This window comes from Pteropus medius, unplaced genomic scaffold (assembly GCF_902729225.1).
Source record: "Pteropus medius unplaced genomic scaffold, Ma_sr-lr_union100, whole genome shotgun sequence".
NCBI classification, from domain to species: domain Eukaryota; kingdom Metazoa; phylum Chordata; class Mammalia; order Chiroptera; family Pteropodidae; genus Pteropus; species Pteropus medius.
Genome location: NW_024342648.1, coordinates 201,033 through 220,954, shown reverse-complemented (window position 1 = coordinate 220,954; position 19,922 = coordinate 201,033). Strand labels below are relative to the sequence as shown.

Here is a 19,922-nt window from a genome sequence, read left to right as displayed (position 1 = left end):
TGAGTCAGTGGAAAAGAGAATCCACACACACAAATCAACAATTCTTTTGAGGGAGCACAATCTCTCTCCATAAAGTGCCAGCTATCATGATATGGCATTTGGCCCAATCTAGACCTTATGGTTCAAGGCAGACTTGTGCATCAATGAAGAAGTAAGGGCTCTTTGTTATTTGTCTGCTGTTTTCACCTATTTGTCTTTTTGCCTTTTTTAGAAGTATAGACTCCAGTGGTTGGGAGGGAACTGAGAAACCATTTTTCTCCTTTCTTGGCACCTTTCCTGGAAAATGCGTCCTCTGGCACTGCCAAGTCTAGGAGGGTGGTGTGTGGAGTGGAGAACTAGAAACACGAGGAAACAAGATGTGGGGAGTCTTGGCACCGTCACTGCAGTCGTCATTTGCGAGTCTCTGGCCAACTGCCTTTGTGGCTCCACTGGTGAAACAGACGGGGTGGGTCACAGAGCACAGATGTCCCCATGCATAGGTGTTCAAAGACATCTGGTGAGGGAAGGAGTGAATGGGGGAATGGCCCACAGAGCAAGTGAATAAACGAAATAATGGGTTTTCTTTCCATAGCTTTGGGTTAAAGAGGAAGTCTCCAGTTGGAACCCTTGTGCACTGCTTGGGGGTGGGGGAACGGGATAGAAAATGGTGGCGGTGCTGTGAGAAACAGTTTGGCAGTTCCTCAAAAAAATTAAACATAGCGTTACCATATGATTTGGCAATTCCACTTCTGGGTATGTACCCAGAAGGATTGAAAGCAGGGACTCAGGAATTTATACACTTGTGTTCATAGCAGAAGTACTCACAGTAGCCAGAAGGTGGCAGCAACCCAAGTGTCCACTGGATGAATGAATGAACAACCACGGTTTATCCATGCAATGGAATGTTATTCAGCCTTGAAAAGGAAGGGTATTTTGATACATGTTTCGAGATGGATGAACCTTGAAGACATTATGCTAAGTGAAATAAGCCAGTCACGAAAGGACAGATAGGCTGTGATTCCATTCTGTGAGGTTCCCGGAGGAGTCAGACTCTCAGAGACACAAAGTAGGGTGGTTGGTGCCAGAGCCTGGGGATGGGGAGTTAGTATATAATGGAGACCAACCTCAGTTTGGGAACATGAAAAAGTTCTAGAGATGGTGGCACAATAGTGGGAGTGCGCTTAATGCCGCTGAACTGTACGCTTAAAAATGGTTCAGATGGTAACTTTTATATTGCGTATATTTTGCAATTTTGAAGAAAGAGGGAGTCTTCATGTGTGCCAGGGTTTTGGTGTCAAATTGCTGTGATTGTGGCACAGGGAGAAAAAAACGCATAGATGATAGAGGCTCTATTCATCCCTCTTGCAACCAAATCGAAGTTGTGACAGAGACACGGAGCAAATGGCAAGGAAAGTCGCCTGGGATCTAGATGAACAGAAGCCCTACAACTGGGGAGAGAACTAAGAAATCACCCTGCCACGGGAGGAGGTAGGAGGGGGCAAGGACGCAAGGCTGCCTGGTCCCATGCAGCTGAGTGGGACAGAGGCTGTGGCTGTGGCAGTGGCAGCGGCAGACACCCCTTACAGGGGCCGTGTCCATGAGTGGACTTTTGTGGTGACGGACCTGTTCGCTCTGAGTACCAGCACTAGGTCAGCTGCTCAGGGGGCACCAGAGACTTACAGGGGAACACTGAGTTGTTGGAGTGAGGGCCGAGGTGAGACTCACTCTGTACAGAAGTGTAGCGATATCCACTGTTCTTCTGTTGTGCTCTTCCCCACTCTCAGTGCACGTGGACACAGCACTGCCATAGCCTAGACGTCATCGAACTGGATAACAGAGGTCGCCCCACCCAGAGGAGTCCCTGAAACCCCGCCTCCCCCAACTCATGGCCCCACCCAAGCCACATCCAGGTGTGTCCTTGGAGAGTCAGGTGCCCCTTGCTGAGCAGTGCCAGGACTCACACTGGAGGCAGCTGGCCTCCGTATCTGGTGTGGTTTCTTGAGGCAACTGTAAGCACAGCATCTGTGGATTGCTTGCTGAATCTTAACAGGTGGCCCCGGAGGGGCACAGGCTGGAGCTAAACTTGGCCTGCAGCTGAACCCCTCTCAGGACTGTGCCACTGGACACCTACTACACAAAGCCACACTAATAAAACCGGGAGACTTAGGAGCTTTGCTTAGTACATAGAAACAAACACAGAAAGGCAGCCAAAATGGGAAGACAAAGAAGCAGAAACCACATGAGAGAACAGAACAGAGATCCAGGAATAATGGAGTCAAGCAATCTAACAGATGTAGAGTTCAAAACACTGGTTATAAGGATGCTCAAAGAACTTAGGAGAAGAGTAAATGAACTCAGTGAGAACTTTGACAAAGAGATAAAAAAAAAATGGAAATGGAAATTATAAAAGGGAACCAGTCAGAAATGAAGAACACATTATCTGAGATGAAGAGTACATTAAATGGGATAAACACAGTGAATGAAGAAGAAGATCGAACTGCCCATATAAAGAATGGGGAAGCCAAGGATGCTCAATCAGAATGGCAAGAAAAAAGAATCCAAGATTATACTAATAATTTAAGGAGCTTATGGGACACTATTAAATGTAAAAATATCTGTGTCATAGGGGTACCTGAAGGAAAACAAGACGTTGAAGACGTATTTGAAGAAATAATGATGGAAAACTTTCCTAACGTGGTGAAGGAAATAGACATATAATCCCAGGAAGCTCCAAGAATCCCAAAAAAAGATGAACCCAAAGGGGCCCACACCAAGACACATCATAATCAAAATGCTAAAGGTTAAATACAAAGAGAGACTCTTAAAAGCAGCAAGAGAAAAACAGTTAGTTATCTACAAGGGAGCACCCATAAGACTGGAAGCTGATTTCTCAAAAGAAACTATGAAGGACAGAAGGGCTTGGCACAAAATATTGGATGTGATGAAAACCCAGGATCTGCAACCAAGAATACTTTATCCAGCAAAGCTATCATTTAGAATCAAAGGACAGATAAAGAACTTCCCAGACAAAAATAAGCTAAAGAAATTTATCACCACCAAGCCAGTATTACAGGAAACGTTGGAGAGACTTCTTTAAGAAGAAAAAACATGTATCGAAAACATGAATAAAGAATGGCAATAACTACATTCCTATCAATAAGTACCTCAAATGGAAAACAATTAAGTGCTCCAACCAAAAGACAGAGTGGTTGATTGGATAAGAAAACAAGACCCCTACATACGCTGCCTTCAAGAGACTCACTTCAGATTAAAGGACACATGCAGACTAAAAGGAAGGGGATGGAGATAGACATTGCCTTGATGGACCTAGAGGGTATTGCGCCGAATGAAATGGGTCGGATAGAGAAAGACAAATGTCACATGATTTCACACACACGTGGAATCTAAAGAACAAAATCAGCAACAACAACAACAAGAGCAGAAATAGACTCATAGATACAGAGAATATTTTGAAGGCTACTAGGTGGGAGGGGGATTGGCAAAAGGACGAACAGATACGAACGGATAATTGCAGAATAGACATGGAGACGTAGAGTGTAGCATGAGGAAGATGGTTAATAAAGTTTTAATAAATATGTAAAGGGGAAGAAGGGTACTAGATTTAGCGAGGTGATCACTTTGGGAGTTATATGGATCTCTGATCACTATGCTATATAACTGAAACTGGTATATTATCATATGCCAAATATAACTGAACAAAAAAACTCATTGAATTATACAATGTAAATATGAGCAACTAATTGTCTATTGTTTCAATAAAGCAGAAAAAAAGAATAAAATTGTGATCGTCTTGAGTCCCCCACCTCCACCCTCCTCTGAGGACACACCAGGGTGGACGTTTAGACCAGGTCTTTCCAGGTCAAGATAGTTAGAGGACCACCGTGCAAACTTCCTCCAGAAACACCTCTGACCCCACAGGGCAGGTGAGCTCTTTCCTCCTTCATAAAGGTTGGAGAGGTGGCCGCACGCTCAGGGGAATTCCACCACTCCCAGGGCTTGGCCCAGCTGGGCGAAGTGGATGAAGACACTGTCTTTCATTCCAGATGAGAATTCACCAAATAATAAATCACACACATTACCCAGACCAGGATTGTAGGAGCCTTTCATTTTTTTTATACACATAAATTTTGGTCTATTCTTTAAATTAAGAAATTCAACTACAGACTTTAAATTATTATGCATCTGTGATCTTCCTCATTAAGATATTTTTTTGTTCATCTTTATAACAGGCAGATAAAAATGTAAAACATATTTAATAACTGAACACAGTTGACCAAGCCATTCCATATAATATAATGCTTTATAGAGAGGGGCTCCTTGATGAGACAGGTCCCTCTGCCTGAAGACGACAGAAACCAGAGAAATGATCCGAGGTCACGGTGCCCCTTTTCTGAACCCCACACCCCGCTGAAAGGCAACCTAGGGATTAAACAATCGACACGTACAATAGGCAACTTTGTACAGCAGCAGCGAGGGATTTTTTTTTTAAATATACATGGACCATTTGTTCTATGAATGTGTCTACAACAGAGAATGAAAAGAAGCCCATGAGTGTAGCATTATCTTCTTCAATTTAAACATTTCCAATTTTATTTCTTGTTTAAGAACACACAGACCCTCAACAAGTTGAGTTGCCCTTTTTGTTGTGGTTGTTTAAACAAGGACATGGGGGACAATTTACAAATGGGTAACATTCTCAATGTGCCCTTTGGAAAAAAGGGATGGCTTTAAGTTATCTGTAGCTGGCATTTTAAGTGGGATTTTCTTTTCTAACCAAAATTCCTTTGCCCGAAATTTGACTATTCCTGCTCAATGGTGACATGGCATTCATGTTAACGGTGGAGCCTGAGCATGTTTTGGCTGTCTGCGTGGATGCTCACAGATGTACGTGGGTGCAGGACGGAGGTGCGTGATGGGTGGACCAGCCTTGCCACCAGTCCAGCTGCTGCTCAACTGCTGAGCATGCCCATCTGCACCTGCAGTTTCCATTCTGACCCTATGTCCCTAAGCTACCAGCTGTCCTTCAGTGGCTCAGTCCCAGGCCCAAGTGACAGGCACATGGATGAGTTGTGGTTGGACCCCAACCACCTCTCTGCAAAACAAGAGACAGATGAATTCAGATGGTAAAAGAACCTCTGCTTTTTCTGCATTTCCCTCCCTGGCTAGGGTGCATTCGGGGGAAACTGAGGCTTGGCACACTGGGTGCCCATCCTGCGAGGAGAGGCTCCCGAGGGAACCGTCTGGGGAGCCCAGGCCCAGCTCTCCCCACCTGCAGACCAGGTGTTCAGCCAATGTGGTGAAGCTGACCTCCTCAGCCTTCCGGACTCACGAGAAAGAGCCACAGGTGTGATTAAAGCAACAACTACAAGGTGCCATTGTGCCAGGGGATCTGCCTCAGCATCTGTTTCCTTGATGTCGCCATAGGTGGCTGCAGACACAAATCCGTGCTATCGTGGGTCGAAGTTGTCCTTGAACGAGAAGGCTGGGGTCAAAAGAGTGCTTTGGCGGGTGGCGGGTGGGCATCTCAGCAACAACTTCTTGGCATTTGCCAAAGCAAAGAGTGGGGGTCCAGTTGGAGGTGCCAAGGTGGCTGGGATCTGCACTGCGGCCCCCTCAGGTCCTTTTGGGTTTTGATGGTACCTCTTCCTCCGCTGCTTTCTGTCTGACTCTTGCCGCTCCTCCCCGCCCCCCAATTCTGGGGTCTCCCCTGGGGTCAGAGATGGCAGGGGGCAGAGCTTCACGATTTCGAAGTTGGGGCATGAACAAAGAAAGCCCACCAGCTAGAATTCAGCACTTAGAATTGGAGTCGAAACCAAAAAAAAAAACGAAAGCAAAACTCCCCCTTGTACCTACTGGAGGGGACCATTCTCATCAATACTTTGGTATTTTCCTTTTAAATGAAACAATTCATCAAAAGGATTTTTTCCTCTATAGGCAGGGGTCTCAGAGTGCAAATGTTCCAATTGTAACCACTTTAACCTCTACCTCGCTTTTCCCTACCCCACCTTCTACTTGGGAATCTCAATGGTGACATTGCCAGGAACTGTGTTAGGAGGAGGGAGGACACACGGGAGGGGGAGGGGAGCGGCGGGGTGGGAGGAAAGCAACCGAAAAGATATTCTTGCAGTCTAGTTCTCTGAAAAAGAAAACCCTGCGACAATAAATAACGAAATTTCAAAATGAAAACACCTGGTAAGAGGAATGGAAAGATCATGCTGATAAATAGTTGCTTATTCTTTAAATATACATCTAGTCATATGTGTACGTATATGTCTATACACACATACGCGCACACACAGACTGCGCGTGTCCTGGGGACGCGGTGCTGGGCGGTGCGGGTACTTTCGCAGGCATCTCCCGCGGGTGGGCTGTCTGGGCAGGGGGCATCCTTCTCAGCCCTGCGAAGCAGTGCTGGTCTGTTTTCTTTTGTATGAATCTGTCAATCCAATTGCTCTCCAGTGGGTGCAACAAAGCTCCCGATATACTGAAACCAGTCCCCTGCCCCACAGCACAGCCCAAACGACAAACATCTGGTGGCATTGTAGTGTTCATTTAAAAAAGCTTTGATAGAAAAAAAAGGGGGAACTCAGCTCTTCTTGCTCTCTACTTTTTCCTCCCCCCTCCTCTTCCTCCTCAACTCCTCCAATTCCTCCTCCTCCAACTCCTTGGTCCCAGGTAAGAAACCTTGAATGGACTGGGTTCTTGCAAGTGCCCTGTGTGTAGCGTCTTCAGTCGCCTCGGCCATGCCCTCCTTGCTGGCCTGTGCATCCCACCCAGGTGCGCGTGTGTGCAGGGGTGCATGTGCTGAGAGCAGTTCTGCTTAGAGGGATGTCTCCACGCTGTGGATCGGACTCCCGGGTCTGGAAGAAAACACTGACGAGGTAGCTGACTTGGTGCCGTGCGTGGTCAGGTAGATGCCGCTGTCTATGGCGTTGTTGTTCTGGTTGGGGGATGGGGGTGGAGGGGCGCGCAGGCGCTCCTCGTTCTCATCCACGTCCGTGTCATCTATGAGTGGGATGTTGTGGGTGTAGTCATTGATCAGAAACTCAGGCGTTGCCATGAAGTTATGGATGGAGGTCTTGGATTCCGGTTTCTCCAGGCCTTCATAGAGTGAGCTACGGAATGCTTTCACCACCCGGATCTGGAGACGGAGGTGGGAGGACAGAGGTGGAGGGATAGGGGCCCGAGGTATGAGTAGGAGGGGAGGGAGCAAGGAAGGAAGGAAGGAAATAGGAAAGAAAGAAGACAATCAATGACATGTTGATGCTGGCAAGTTCCACCCACATCAATGGCAGGGGGTCACTGCATGACAAATGTGCATCCATTGGAATGGAACCCTTGGGGTAGCTCTGTCTGGCTGTGGACAGGGTTTTCGGGTTTGGGTCTCAATCTTGTCAACTTATCGACATGCAAGACAGGTGGTGGTGGCTTTCTCTAGGCTGACCTGGGCAGATATTCTGGAACTCAAGAGTGGCAGAAGCACCGAATTCTTGGCTGCTACTCCCTTTCCCTGCACTGGGGGGTGGGAGGGTGGGGGAACTGGCAAAGTGGTCCCTTGGCTCTCTGCAAAATCTGAATTCCAATTTGATAGAACAGAAAGATGCTATCAAGAAGGGAGAATGCTGGAGAGTGGGCTCCCCACTTTCTCTTTCCGAAAAGTCTGAAGAACACTGCTAAGAGAAAGCGCCCAGCCTATGGGTGCATTGCCAACCTTTCTTGAGTGGGTCTCCTTCCCTGGTTTCTCTAGGGACCTCTGCCCTGCCCGCCGCCTCCAGCTCTGCTGGCCACAGCCAGTACCCACCATGCTCAGAATCATCTGGCCATCAGTCTCCCTGTTAAGTCCAGCAGCCATTTCTGCGCTTCTATCTTATTTAATCCCTCGGGGACACTCAACACGGCCAACTGTCCCCCTTTCTGGAAACTTCTCCTGGCTTCCCCGACATTTCCCCCTGCCTGGCCCTCCTCATACCTCACCAACTACTTTGGTCCCATGTCCTCTAGTGCTCCTTCCTCTGTCCCAGGGTGCCCCAGAGCCCTGGCCTGGCCATGTCTCTCCTCCTTTCTGTCCAAACTCTGAGGACCACCCCCTAGCCCTGCCCATGGCTCTGGGGCTCATCTGGTTATGACCAGGCACTGTGGCTCAGGCCCTTCCTCAGAGCTCCAGGCTCCAGAGCTTTCCAGGCCCCCACCTGGAGGCGTGCAAGACTGAAAGTGGCCCCACTTTTGATTTGTACCCATGAAGCCCGCTCAGATGGCCCGATCCACTGTAATAGTTCCTCGTGTCTCCTTATAGCCCCCTGGCTCACAGCTGGGTGCATCTGATTGAGTCATCATTTCCCTTCAAGATCCTTTTTCATCTACGTGTCTCCTACCACCAGAGGCCTTTTGTAGTCTACTGCTACCTGCCCCTCCAGCTTTTCTCAGGCTGTGCTCACTTCCTCCTCTTCAGTCTCCAAGCCAGACAATTCATTTTAGTTCCTCCACTCAGGCTTTTCTACACCTCATTCCCTGGCTACTCCATTAGCATCTGCAGAACTCAAATCAGAATAATACTCCACTGGAAAGAGCTTCCCATAATGCCCTGCTCACGGCCACTGTAGCTCTCTGACCCCTGCACCTCCTGCCAGACCCTGCTCCTAGAATTAGCCCCTTTGTCCCTCTGACCCCTCCGTCCAGTGACTCTTCACCTTCATTTACTCGTATGCTCGAATCTCATTGGGCTTACAAGCCACAGAGTTCCTGCCCATCTTTGCTCACTTTCTGGCCCCCCAGCCTAGGCTTCTTCCTGCTTCTAGAAGCCAGAGTTAACAGAAAGGCCTTTGCTGGGCCCCACTGAGCCAGACGGCCTTGTGCTGAGATGAGAAAGCCAGCCCCTCTCTATGTGACTGAGCGGACACATCATGATTTTCAAAGTCATTCCAGGTCCAAAGTTATAGGATGTTGGTTTTCTTGGTTTAGCCAACGTATAGGCGAACTGTAGCCCAAGGGCTAATTCTGGCCCTCAGGCTGGTTTTGTAAGTTAAATTTTATTGACATACATCTACACCCATTTGTTTATGCATTGTCTATGACTGTCTTCGAGATCCAAGGGCACAGTTATGTAGTCGGGACAGAGAGCTGGTCTGCAAATCCCTTTTTAGGAGAAATTTGCTTGCTGCCCCCTAATTTAGACCATGAATCACCTTGTTGACAACGAGTCCTTTCAACCCTTTAGCATCTGGACCCCAGGCATTGCTCAGCCAAGCACAGCACTCCTACATCAGTTTAAATCAAGCGAACTTCAGTCTTTCAAGTGTAAAACCGTGAGCCACAAAATTAGAATTTTCTACCTCCATATCTTAAATCCAGTTAGGATTTTTCTCTGAATTTGGTGAAGCCACATCTTTTGGATTACAGATGGCTAACTGTTTGTACTCAGTTTCTTAATTTCCTCGAATTGGTTTCAGAGATAGGGGTAACAGAAATTGAGAATCATTTCACATTTTTAATGACAAGAAACAGAGTGCACTTTTTGTAGCCATGGCAGACATGGCTCCATTATCTGGGTCTTTTCTGGCGCCAGAATTGTGGGGGGACATCCACCGTGGCTGCATGGTGGTGGTGGAGTACCTATTCCAGCTGTTGGCCATACCCTTGAAGTCACAGAAATGAGAGCAAGCTGCATGCTGCTGCCCTTGACCCTGGTCTTTGTGGTGGTTTTGCCAGCAATGATCAGGTGACTCTGATTACACCCTTTCCCCTTGCTGAGCTGGTCCCCTCACTTGGACCTGGGTCACATGATCAAGCCAGGCTTCTGCTCAAACACATCCACAGGACTCCCTGCACCTGGCTGAACCCCAAAGTCTTCGCCTGACAAGGGCAGCCAGCTAGCCTTTCCCTCCGTGGTGTCTGCTGCTCTGGCCTGAACGTTTGCTTCATGGTGCTCCTTCTGGGTGTAACCAAAGACTCACTTTATTATTTGTCTTCTCACTGGCTTCTGGGGAGAGATCGTCTGCCTGTTCGATGCCTATCAACAGAGCCCAGCACAGAGTAGTCGCTCAAGTACCAGCAGGGGGTTCCAGGGCCACCCGCTCGAACATTCCACTGGTCGGGGCTCTCAGTTGGGCTCGTACCATCCTGAGAGTCTGTTACACCTCCAGGTTCCATTTCCCTGCATTCAAATCTTGGGCTATTAAGAAAGGGCTTGGCATTGTTCCTATGATGGGGTGTTTTCAGGCCACTCGACACTGAAGGGCATGGTCAATTCTTGGGACACTGGCTGGGTGAGAAGTGGCAAACATTTCTAAGAGACGCCATCCTTGGAAGACCAAGCTTGCACACAGGGCCCAGGGACCTCACTGCCCTCAAAGCTGTCAATGCTGTCTACAGCCCAGACACTGCCTCGATGTTGTATATACACGACCTCCACACCACCTCCTCCCGTGTCTGCAGCCAGGGCTCACCCCTTCCTGGTATGCTAGACTTATGCACCTGCTGCTCCTTCACCTCCCCTCGGAAGGCTAACGGGCCATCGGAGAAGGCCGAGGAGCACCCTTGGCACCCTCTGCACCTCTTCTGCTTCATTTTCTCTCCAACATGCCTCACCTTCAAACACCTCACACATGCCACTGTTCTCTTCTCTGTCTCTTCTCACTGGAACATAGCGCCCCTGAGGGCAGGGTCTGTCTGGTTCACTGATGTCTCCAGCACCCAGCATGACACCTGCACCCAGCAGGGGCTCAGTGGGTGAGTGCTGAAAGTGGGAGTCTACACAACATAGCATGTGTCTACCATCATGGCTTCACCCAACCAGTGGCTCTTCATGCACTTTGCTCTAACCAGCTATCCTGAGTCTCCCCTGGGGCCATTATACCTGCCCTTTCCCCTGCAGAGGCTGATCGTCCCACGCTGGCCTTTTCTCCTTATTTGGAGCTCAGATCACATATCCAGCCTCTGAGACGCCGTCCCGGATAACCTTTATCCAAAATAATGCTCCTAACATTTCTCTCGCTCTGCTTTCTCCTCTTTGGAGGCTGTCAACCATCCGCACTTAGTGTAAGCTTGCTTCTCTGCTTGGGTTTTCTGCCTGGGTCCTGCCCCTGCATGTAAGTCCTGGCCTGTCTTCACTTCAACTGCAAGCTCTGTTCGTGAAGATGGCGGGGGTGGTGTCCAGAATCACAGGACTACCCCAGGCACTTCAGACTGAAGCAAAAGGATGCTCGTGTCAGATTCTGCAAGGTGACCCTGCTACCACTGGATGGTTGGGGCTCAAGCAGAGGGGTTGAAGGTCACGGCTAAATGTGGAGGTGCCCTGTTTTTCCTTTGACCTCCAAGCACTTGAGTTTGCGATGCAGGTGGGAGCTGGGATGGAGAAAGGACGTGAAAGCGAGGAAGCAAGCCAAGGACTGAGGGGACACCCGCCTCATTAAAGGAATGCAAAAAGAGAACAGAAAGAAAAGAGGAGAAAAACCAAAGCAACGGCTCCTGAACAACCGGACAACAGTAACAACAGAGACTTTGCCCGACACCTTCTGGGCTTTTCTCCTCTGTGCTGTGAGACACGCAGGCTCTGGGGGTCGTCATGCTCTTCGCCCTCTGCTCCTTTCTCACTGCTGAGGCTCACAGAACTCAGAATTCTTCCGTCCTACTCCTTCCCTCCCCTTCTACTGCTCCCCGAAAGCCCCCACGCACTTGGCGAACATGCCTGTCTGTACCAACCACGAATCCAGAACCTTCTGTGGGAGGAAGGGACCTGTCACCTCCCCTGGAATCTGGGCTTTGAATTCAGAGCGAATTCTGGACACAGCGGCCAGGGAGAGCCATGGGAACTGTTTAGCAGGAACTTTGGGATTCCCAGGTCCCAAAACCTCCCTGTAGGCGTGAGCGTCAATCATGACTTGAAAGTGACACAAAGACGTTGTGAGATGATGTCAAGCCAAAATGCTAATGGCTGGTGAGTTTTGTGCAGATTGCCTCCTATCCTGTGTGTGGGCTTGTGTGCGCACGACCGGAAGAGCCCAGACTCACATTGACAGTGTCAAGAGGACATCACACTAAGCTGACCCAGGCATAGAGAGTCCTGTACTTTTCAGGGGATTGGCTTTGCCTCTTATCCTGGTTGCGTCCAGCTGCAGGGCCTCAAACAAGTCTCCTGAGCTCTCCAGACCCTGGCTTCCAGCCCTGGGAGTCAGCCTGGAAACGCCTACTGGGGACGGCTCCGAGCAGGGCATCGGGGGTCCACCCTAGGCTGTCAGTTGCCGTGTGCTTTAGGAATTGCCTGGAAGACCCTTCCTTGGGCTAGGGCCCATGGTTGCAGAACGGCTCAGACAGGGCAGGGCTCATACTGTTCCTACTGTTGAGACGGTGTGTACAACATGAAATAGCTGAGAAAAAATGTAAATACACTATTCCCAGAATCCCAAGCAGGTAGCCTTGGCTCTAAATCAGTGAACTTCCTGAGAAAGGAGCAAACAAGACTGCTTTAACTTTGCAGGGTTCCTTCCTCCCTGGGACTGCCTTAATGATGGGCATTGCTGTCCTGGGAGTGAGTGGTGAACACGTCCCTCCACCTCCGGCCTCTAGAAGGATGTGTCTAAGAAAATCGTGGCGCTCACCAGGCCTGGATTTGCCAAGTTGGATGAAGGTTTTCACGTTGCGAAAGCCAATTAAAATAAAGCAGCTGCTATGATCTGGTTCTGACATGGTTAATCAGAACTAAACAGCCCCAAGGGAGCCCTCCTGGCCACAGCTGACCAAATTCACCACCGGCTCCTGCCCCTTTTGCCGGGCTGGGCCAAGAGTCCTCTCATGAACCACTGTCACAGTAAACGTTCGAGTACAGAGGCCCAGCATTGCTGCAGGAAGGGTCGGGCCGGGCTTGGTTGGCTGTTTGAATGGGGAACAGGCTTTGAATGTGTGGCCGCGGAGGGGCTGGAATGAGTTCGTGTGTCCCCACTTGCACCTGAAGGCATCCATCCAGCGCCCTGGACTTGCTACTCATATTGGGCCACGCCTCGGGCATGCTGACACTCAGCCAGGGAGTGTGATTGGGGCAGGAACGGGGGCGACTGACATACCAAGAGGGGATAGGATTTTGTACCCCCTTGGTTTTGAAAAGACTGAAAATGGTTATTAAAGAACACTCTTTCCTGAGCTACTCAGATGGGCCGGCCTCAAGGCCACGGCTGAGGTCCCGTGAAATGAGGTGGTGACCAAGAAGGCGAAGGTGCTACACCCTGGGCTGAGAATGAAATGGCCATGATGGGGACCGGCCACCACTCTATTCGGGGTGGAGAAATGCCCGAGTGAGCAGGAAGGAGGCAGCCAAGCCCATCTGGAGCTGGGAGGCCATTGTCTTCGACCAAGGGAATGGGGACCGTGTTGGGACTCCCAAGTCCCGAAGTGGCAAAGACATATACGTGCATGGGGGGCGGGTCAGAGGTCAGCTACAAAGGGTAGGCAGACGTAGATGTGGATACACTGAGCCCCAAGAATCGTGGCCTCTCCGGCTCTCCCTGGTCACCCCTCTGAGGGGTGCTCCTCTCCCTCTGGCTCTGAGGACATTCTCTAGACATTTCCAGCATTGGTGCTATGTGCTGGTGCCCGCACTGGTGAACGAGATCACCTGTCCCTCAGGCCCTCAGGCTCATTGTCCACCTAGGCCTTGGGCCTTCCACCTGGAGAGCCTGAGATTCTCACTGGAAGCGACCTCAGCCTGGAGGTCCTGGTGTGCTGGAGACTTGCCCCAGAATGAAGGATAAGGAACAGACTGGCCAGGAGGTAGGCAAGGAAGATAGGAACCTTCCCGTAAGAGCTGGGGTTTTCCTTAGGAAACCTTGTGATCCGTGGCCTCTGTACCTCCTACAAAGCTGCCCCTCAGCTAGGCTGGGAGCTCTGTCATGGCTGGTACCCTGCCTTTCTTCTGACAACTTCCAAGGGAGGATGAGGGTCTGGGGCTAGCCCCCAGTCTGCCAGGCCTTCCCCTGATGAGGGTGCTGGGCTTGGAGATTTCTTGGGGTCCTTGCAGCTTGGACTGGGGGCTGGTTCAGCGTTCCAAACCAATCTGCCACACGGTGATGATGGCAGGAAGTAGTTTTGCTCGGCAGCTTCCGGAAGCAGGCGCGTCCTCCGGTGTTGCCCGGTCCTCCAACCAGCATCTGTTTCCACAATGGGGTTCTTTCTGAGGTGCTGCTACTCAACTGGGACGAGCCTTTTAGACTGGCCCTTGTGAGCCAAGACATTGGGACGCCCTTGCTGTCACGCCAGCACCCTCAGACAGAAGGTGCTCAGCTCTCACTGGGTACCTGCTACCTGCTCCTTGCTCAGCGGCATGTGGCGTGGAAGGGACTATGCCCCTTCTTTTGGCCAGGCACTAGTTAGTGCCTCCTGAAGTGCCCTGCTGGGCTCCTGGAAGTGGGAAGGTGGAGCTACTGGGGAAGAGATGGCTGCAGAAGGAAGGAAGGTGCCAGGAGCTGAGAAAGAGAGGAGAGAATCTGCCTCCAGGGAGAAAGCCCAAGGAATTCAGAGGGAGCCAAGAGCTAGCAGACCTCACTGGGAGCACACAGAGCAGGCCAGGGCTGGCCCTGGAGTGGAACAAGGCCAGAGCTATGGAGAAGGTCTTAGGGGCATGTGGAGCGGGGTCCATGTTGGCTGCCTTCTTCTCAAGTCAACATATAGGCAGATGGACAGACGGGAGATGCAGAGAGAGATGGCAAAGGAACACTTGAAGGAAGTCCAGGAGGGAGGGACAGGAGCAGGTCAGCATGTGCCCCTTGCACAAACCTGTACCCGCTCTTGTCCCTTTATTCCCAGGAAGGAAGGTGCTGCTGACCAGTCGGGCCCTGGCTGAGGTGCCTGGGAGGCTGTGTACCATGTCTGTCCTTAACACTGTGGCCGAGCTTCCTGTGGATCTCTCTGGGTGCAGTGGTAGCAAGGCCCCCATGGGACAAGGCCAGAGCTTTCCAGCCCACCTATGACATCTGTCAGCCAATAGTTGTGGCCCAGGTGGGTGGCCCAGCGAGTGTGTGAGGGAGATGGAGGTGTGCATGGTCTGTGGTTTAGAGAAGGGGTGTGTGTGTGTGTGTGTGTGTGTGTGTGTATGCATTCACACTGTTTCTGAAGGGGACAAGGTGGCCCAGCAGGGACTGGCTTGGCTCACATCCCTTCCTTATCGGGCAGAGTGGCCTGAAATGACAGCTTAAGCAAGAAGAGGGATGCCCCCCACTGGGGACCTCTCACCAGTTCCTAAAAGAAAAGAGAAGAAAAAAAGACAAGACGAGACAAAAGAAAAAAGGAAAAGAGAAGAAATCAAGCCAAAGAAAATCCCAGGGTCTGGTGGGGGAAACAGCATGGTTAACGACTCCCGTCTGTGGGGAAGTGGTGTGTTCACCGAGGTGAAAGCTGCCAGGTCTCACTGGAAGGAAAGGAAAGAGGGTAGCATCGAACCATCCCGGCAGGGGCTCTGGGCTCATACTTGAAGGTTTACTGTTTAATTTTTGTCTTTGTGAAAAGATGTGAGCAATCATGGAAGTTTCTACCTCTTTAGGACAGCCCCTGGGTTCTCTTTAAAACGTGACCGACGTGGCGGGAACTTTTCATTGGAGCGTATAGAAGGGAATTGATTTCTTCCAGCTTCTCTGAGGAAGGAGGAGAGAGGGTGGACCGGATCGGGTTAAGACCTTCCAATGCAAAAGCTTCTTTGGAAAGAGAGAAGGTCTTTGGGGAACAAATGGAAATGGAGCAGAGTGCAAGCTGCTCGGGGCGTGAGGAGAGCTCCAGCTTGTGAGACACCTTGGATACGTCTAACACTCGGCGGCTCAGAGCAAGGGCCTATGAGGCACGTAGCACCTGAGCAGGAGCAGCTGTCCACCACCAAGCCACCTGGTGACATGTGACAGCAGCCTCCTAAAGCTCGCTTCAGCTCTACCGCCTTTGAAAATCACCTCAAGGAAAGTTCTAGAAGCTGCCACTTTAGTCCCAAGTAGATAGGCTAGATTCTTCCGCTGCAAATGATGCCAAAAAGGCACTTGCCCTTCCCACCCCCACCCCGCCCAGCCCTGGAAGGTGGCCCTGAGCCTCCGTGCCTCCCTTTCGCCGCCCCGTCAAACACCGACCCAGGCCCCACCCTGACACCAGCCACCACCAGAAGTGGCCCAAGTTCATGAAGAACCATCGGCAAATGCAGACAACTTCAAGAAAAAAAAAAAAACCAAAAAAAAAAAACAAACCAATGACAGAAAGAGCACTAAATGAAAACTAAAAAACCAAACAAAGAAAATGACAGAAGGTCCAGCAGTGCCATGGACTCAGTACATTTCATAAGAGAATATGTCTTTGTAGAGACACACCGTCTGGGCGGGAAGGACTGGACAGGGCAATAAAGAAAGAACGGAAAAGCCACGGTGAGCGGAGGATGCAAGACTGGAAAAAAGAGAAGGAAGAGTCGGGGGGGCTTTTTCTCCCCCAGAGATGCCATTTATGAGAGAAAAGGGGACTCAAGACTCACTCCCAGCGGCACTGGTGGGATTGGCAGCAGAGAGAATTACGTGAGTAGGGGTAGAAAGATTGGTTACGTCATGGAGCTGGCTGAGGACCGAAGACCGCCGGCGCATGGCACCCTGAAATGAACCGCTTCTCTTGAAGGTACTCACTACCTCCATCTGTGGGAGAGAAAATGAGATAAAGTTTGGCTTGCACTGTTGTCCCGGCTACGGCACGGGGGCGGGGCTGGGCGAGGACGGGGGCCACGCTAAGCACATATCCTGACAGCAAAGCCTCATCTAGGTTGACCTGCTCCCTGAGAGCTGACGGTGCTCTGACAGGGCCGTGGCCATGGCTGAGGCCAGCCTCTGTGTCATCCACCAAGAGAGGGTTTGCTGAGCGAATGATTAGTGCTCAGAAGACTGGGCGGGTGGGTGGTTAAAAACCGGCACACTGAAAACATTTAGTCATTTGCATTCACGGTAGACCCATGGCAAGCCGCTCGTCAATAAGTACCTGTGTCTGGCAATACTTCGTTATCCTAGGTCAGTGGTTCTCAACCATTTTTTCCGCCCCAACACACCTGAGGGATATGACATGCTCCTATTAGAAACGAGGTTCCCTGTGGCAGCGCTCCTTGATAGCACCACCTGGGCACTGGGGCCCTTCCCTGGGCCTGGCCTTCCTTTCTTTATCCTGCTCCTCACCCTGCCAGCCTGCCTTGCCCTGCTGGGAGATGTGACAATCACTGTCTTTCTGCAGATCATCCAAGTGATCGAAGGGTACCCAGAGGCAGCCTCAGTGGAAGAACGGATTTAAAAGGAAAGGGAGGAGGCGACAGGCATGGCAGGAGGGAGAGCAGAGAGCCTGGGCTCTGGGTAGCAGATATAGCTTTTGCTTTGTCCCCTGCCCTTTAAGCTTCTTAGGAGTCAAAAGGGAAGTGCATCTTTGGGAAATGACAACCATGTGAGTGAAGTCGGTGGAAGGCGCAATGACTTTGGACTTCCTGACTCTACCTTGAACTGGATGGGGGCCGGGGGATGGGTCAGACCCAGGCGTGGAGTCCCAAGGAACTGCAGCTAACATCTGGTACTGTGGCCAGTGACTGTTCTGCCATCGTGAGACCATGTGCCTAGGTTCTGGGAGGCCAGCCCAGCGTGGCACACTTTTGGGTGCCTCTTTTGGGAGTGCCCTCGGTGGGATGGGGGTGGGGGAATCTTTGGCTTTAGAAAGTAGACCTAATTTCTGGAAAGTGCTCTGTAGTTCATTGGATGATGTGAGCAGCAAAGCAAGTATGCATTTCTGGAGCCCAGAGTGCACTGGCTACCTGCTTTGGGACCAAGGCAAGGGGCCCCACCGCACCCCCAAGCCCTGTAGTAGCTACACGGAGTGTCTGGCATGGGGCCAGACTTCTTGGAAGAAAAGCAGCTTGAGTGCCCACACTCCCTCTACTCCAACCAAAACGAATATGTCCATCATTTCAACCTTTGGATGCACTGCAGTCGGCAGCCGAGAGCCCTTTCTGCCCAGCACATCCCACTCTTGAGCAGGGGATCCTCACGGCCAGGACTAAGACCTGTGAGTGAGGCATACCGTGCACCCACGGGATGTGGGGCTGGCACAGTACCAAGTGTGCCTCAAAGCACTGAAGGAAGATGACCCAAGCCATCACGTTGCCATCTCTTTGGGGACCAGCTCCTCCCTAGACTGAGCAGATGTTTCTAAGGCTATGGAGACAGGTCTGTCTCAAGAGGGAACCCTTACTGTGGCAAAGGTGACAAGGGAAGGGAAAGATGCCTTTCCTGCCTCTGATATGGCCTCTCTGCATGGTGTCCTGATGAGATGATGGTTATCAGTTAAAATGCTGCAGAAGTGTCACCCATTCCCCCACCCCCGGAAGCCCAGTTGCTGCTGAAGGTTCTTATTGGTTTATAATGGAATGTGAAATAGACCACATCATGAGCGCTTTGAAAAGCTCCATGTTCTGGAGTTTCGAGGACTCTCTTTTATTGTGGAATGACCCCCCAGCCGTCTGATGCATTCATATGTTAGTATGGAATGACGGCGAGAGCAGGTAGCAGGTTAGAAATGCCTTCACTTAGCAACATAAAAAGTGGTGCTGGCCTCTGAAATCTGGGGAGCAATTTTGTGGTTCACAAAATTCAGAAATCTAGGGCCAACGGCCTGGAGAATGTTTCTCTTTCTTGGGGGTGTACATACAACCTGGAGGGGGCCTTTATTTCTGTTTTTCAGGGAGGTATTTTGAATAAAAAAGAACAGACTCTGTTAAAAAGTGAGCTAAAGTAACCAATTGCTTCAGCATTGTTGAGAAGCGTGGTGAATCTGGTGTGACAAAGTCAAGATCTCCTGGAGGAATAAGCGGCTCTATGGAGGGGACATGGAGTGTACTAGGGGGATGAGGGGATGGAGACTTAAGCTCTGCTGGCCCACACTCACACCGGATGACCTTGGATAAGTTTCTTCTCTCTAGGCCCCATTTCCTCAAGTGTAAAGCAAGGACCTGACCAGCCAGTGTCTACATGGACAAGTTGGAACAGCCTGGAACTCCAAGATTCCAACTTCAGGGACTTGCTCTATTAGCAGGCAGCAGCTGCAGGCCCAAGACCCCACAGGCACACAGAAGACAGACACACATTGGCCGAAGCACTACTGACCTCCACCCAGACGCCTCAGATTGGGGCAGAGCTGCTGTCTCAGCTGCTACAAAAGCCAGGCTCACCATCTTAGGCTTATTGTCGGAAGTGAAATAGGCTGACCGGGGGAACAAGGTGACGTTGCACTGCCCCCATCCCCTGCCAAGGCTCAAGCCAGCTTCCAGCTTTGCAACACAGACAGACAAGAGCCCGTCGGGGCCAGGACGGGGTGGGTGGGGGCTCACAGCTGAGTGGTTGGAAGGCAATGGGGAGACCTGGTCGCGTGGCTACAAAGGTTACTCCCATTCTCCTACTCTGCTGGACCTGAGACATTCTTCCCTGGCCACACTGGCTTAGGTGTGCAGTATGGCAAGAGGAATGAGCTAGAGACCTGGCCTCCCACTTCTCCATAGCCCCTCGGGAGTTCCTTAAACATAGAGTTCTTTGGTGCCACATCACCCGGCCCTGTAGGATCATCAGCTCTGGGGGTGGCCCTGGACTCTGCAGTCTTGGAAAATTCCCTGGGACATTCTGCTCCTCACTGATTCCAGTGCCCAGACTGAGTGCACAGATGGCTGGTCACGGGGAGAAATAATTGCTGTAGGTGTTTGTGCCTCAGGTCCGCAAGGATCCACGGTGGCAGAAGGGAGTGAAGTCTGTGAGGTTTCGCAAGGTAGCAGCCTTTGAGTGGGCTGCTGCAGGATGAGTAGGGGCCCCGAGGGGCCACAGTGGGAGATGGGGAGGCCTGGAGCCCAGACAGTGGCCGGCATGGAGGCATAGCGACGCGGGTGAGCACAGTGCACATCCGGA

General features: G+C 50.9%; 1 protein-coding gene across 8 annotated transcripts in view; it reads right to left on the bottom strand.

Annotated features, from left to right (window-relative positions):
- Positions 1-6,451: 6,451 nt before the first annotated feature.
- ATP2B3 (ATPase plasma membrane Ca2+ transporting 3) overlaps positions 6,452-19,922 on the bottom strand; it is a 64,210-nt gene continuing 50,739 nt past the window's right edge. For 6 of the 8 annotated variants that reach the window (XM_039866931.1, XM_039866934.1, XM_039866933.1 and 3 more), the window contains one exon: positions 16,274-16,637. In XM_039866931.1, the coding sequence (XP_039722865.1) occupies positions 16,473-16,637 (165 nt within the window). In that variant the 3' untranslated portion in view covers positions 16,274-16,472. Of the gene's footprint in view, positions 7,142-16,273; positions 16,638-16,974; positions 17,042-19,922 lie in introns of those variants that run through there. The other 2 variants (XM_039866939.1, XM_039866938.1) reach the window with 2 other exon arrangements.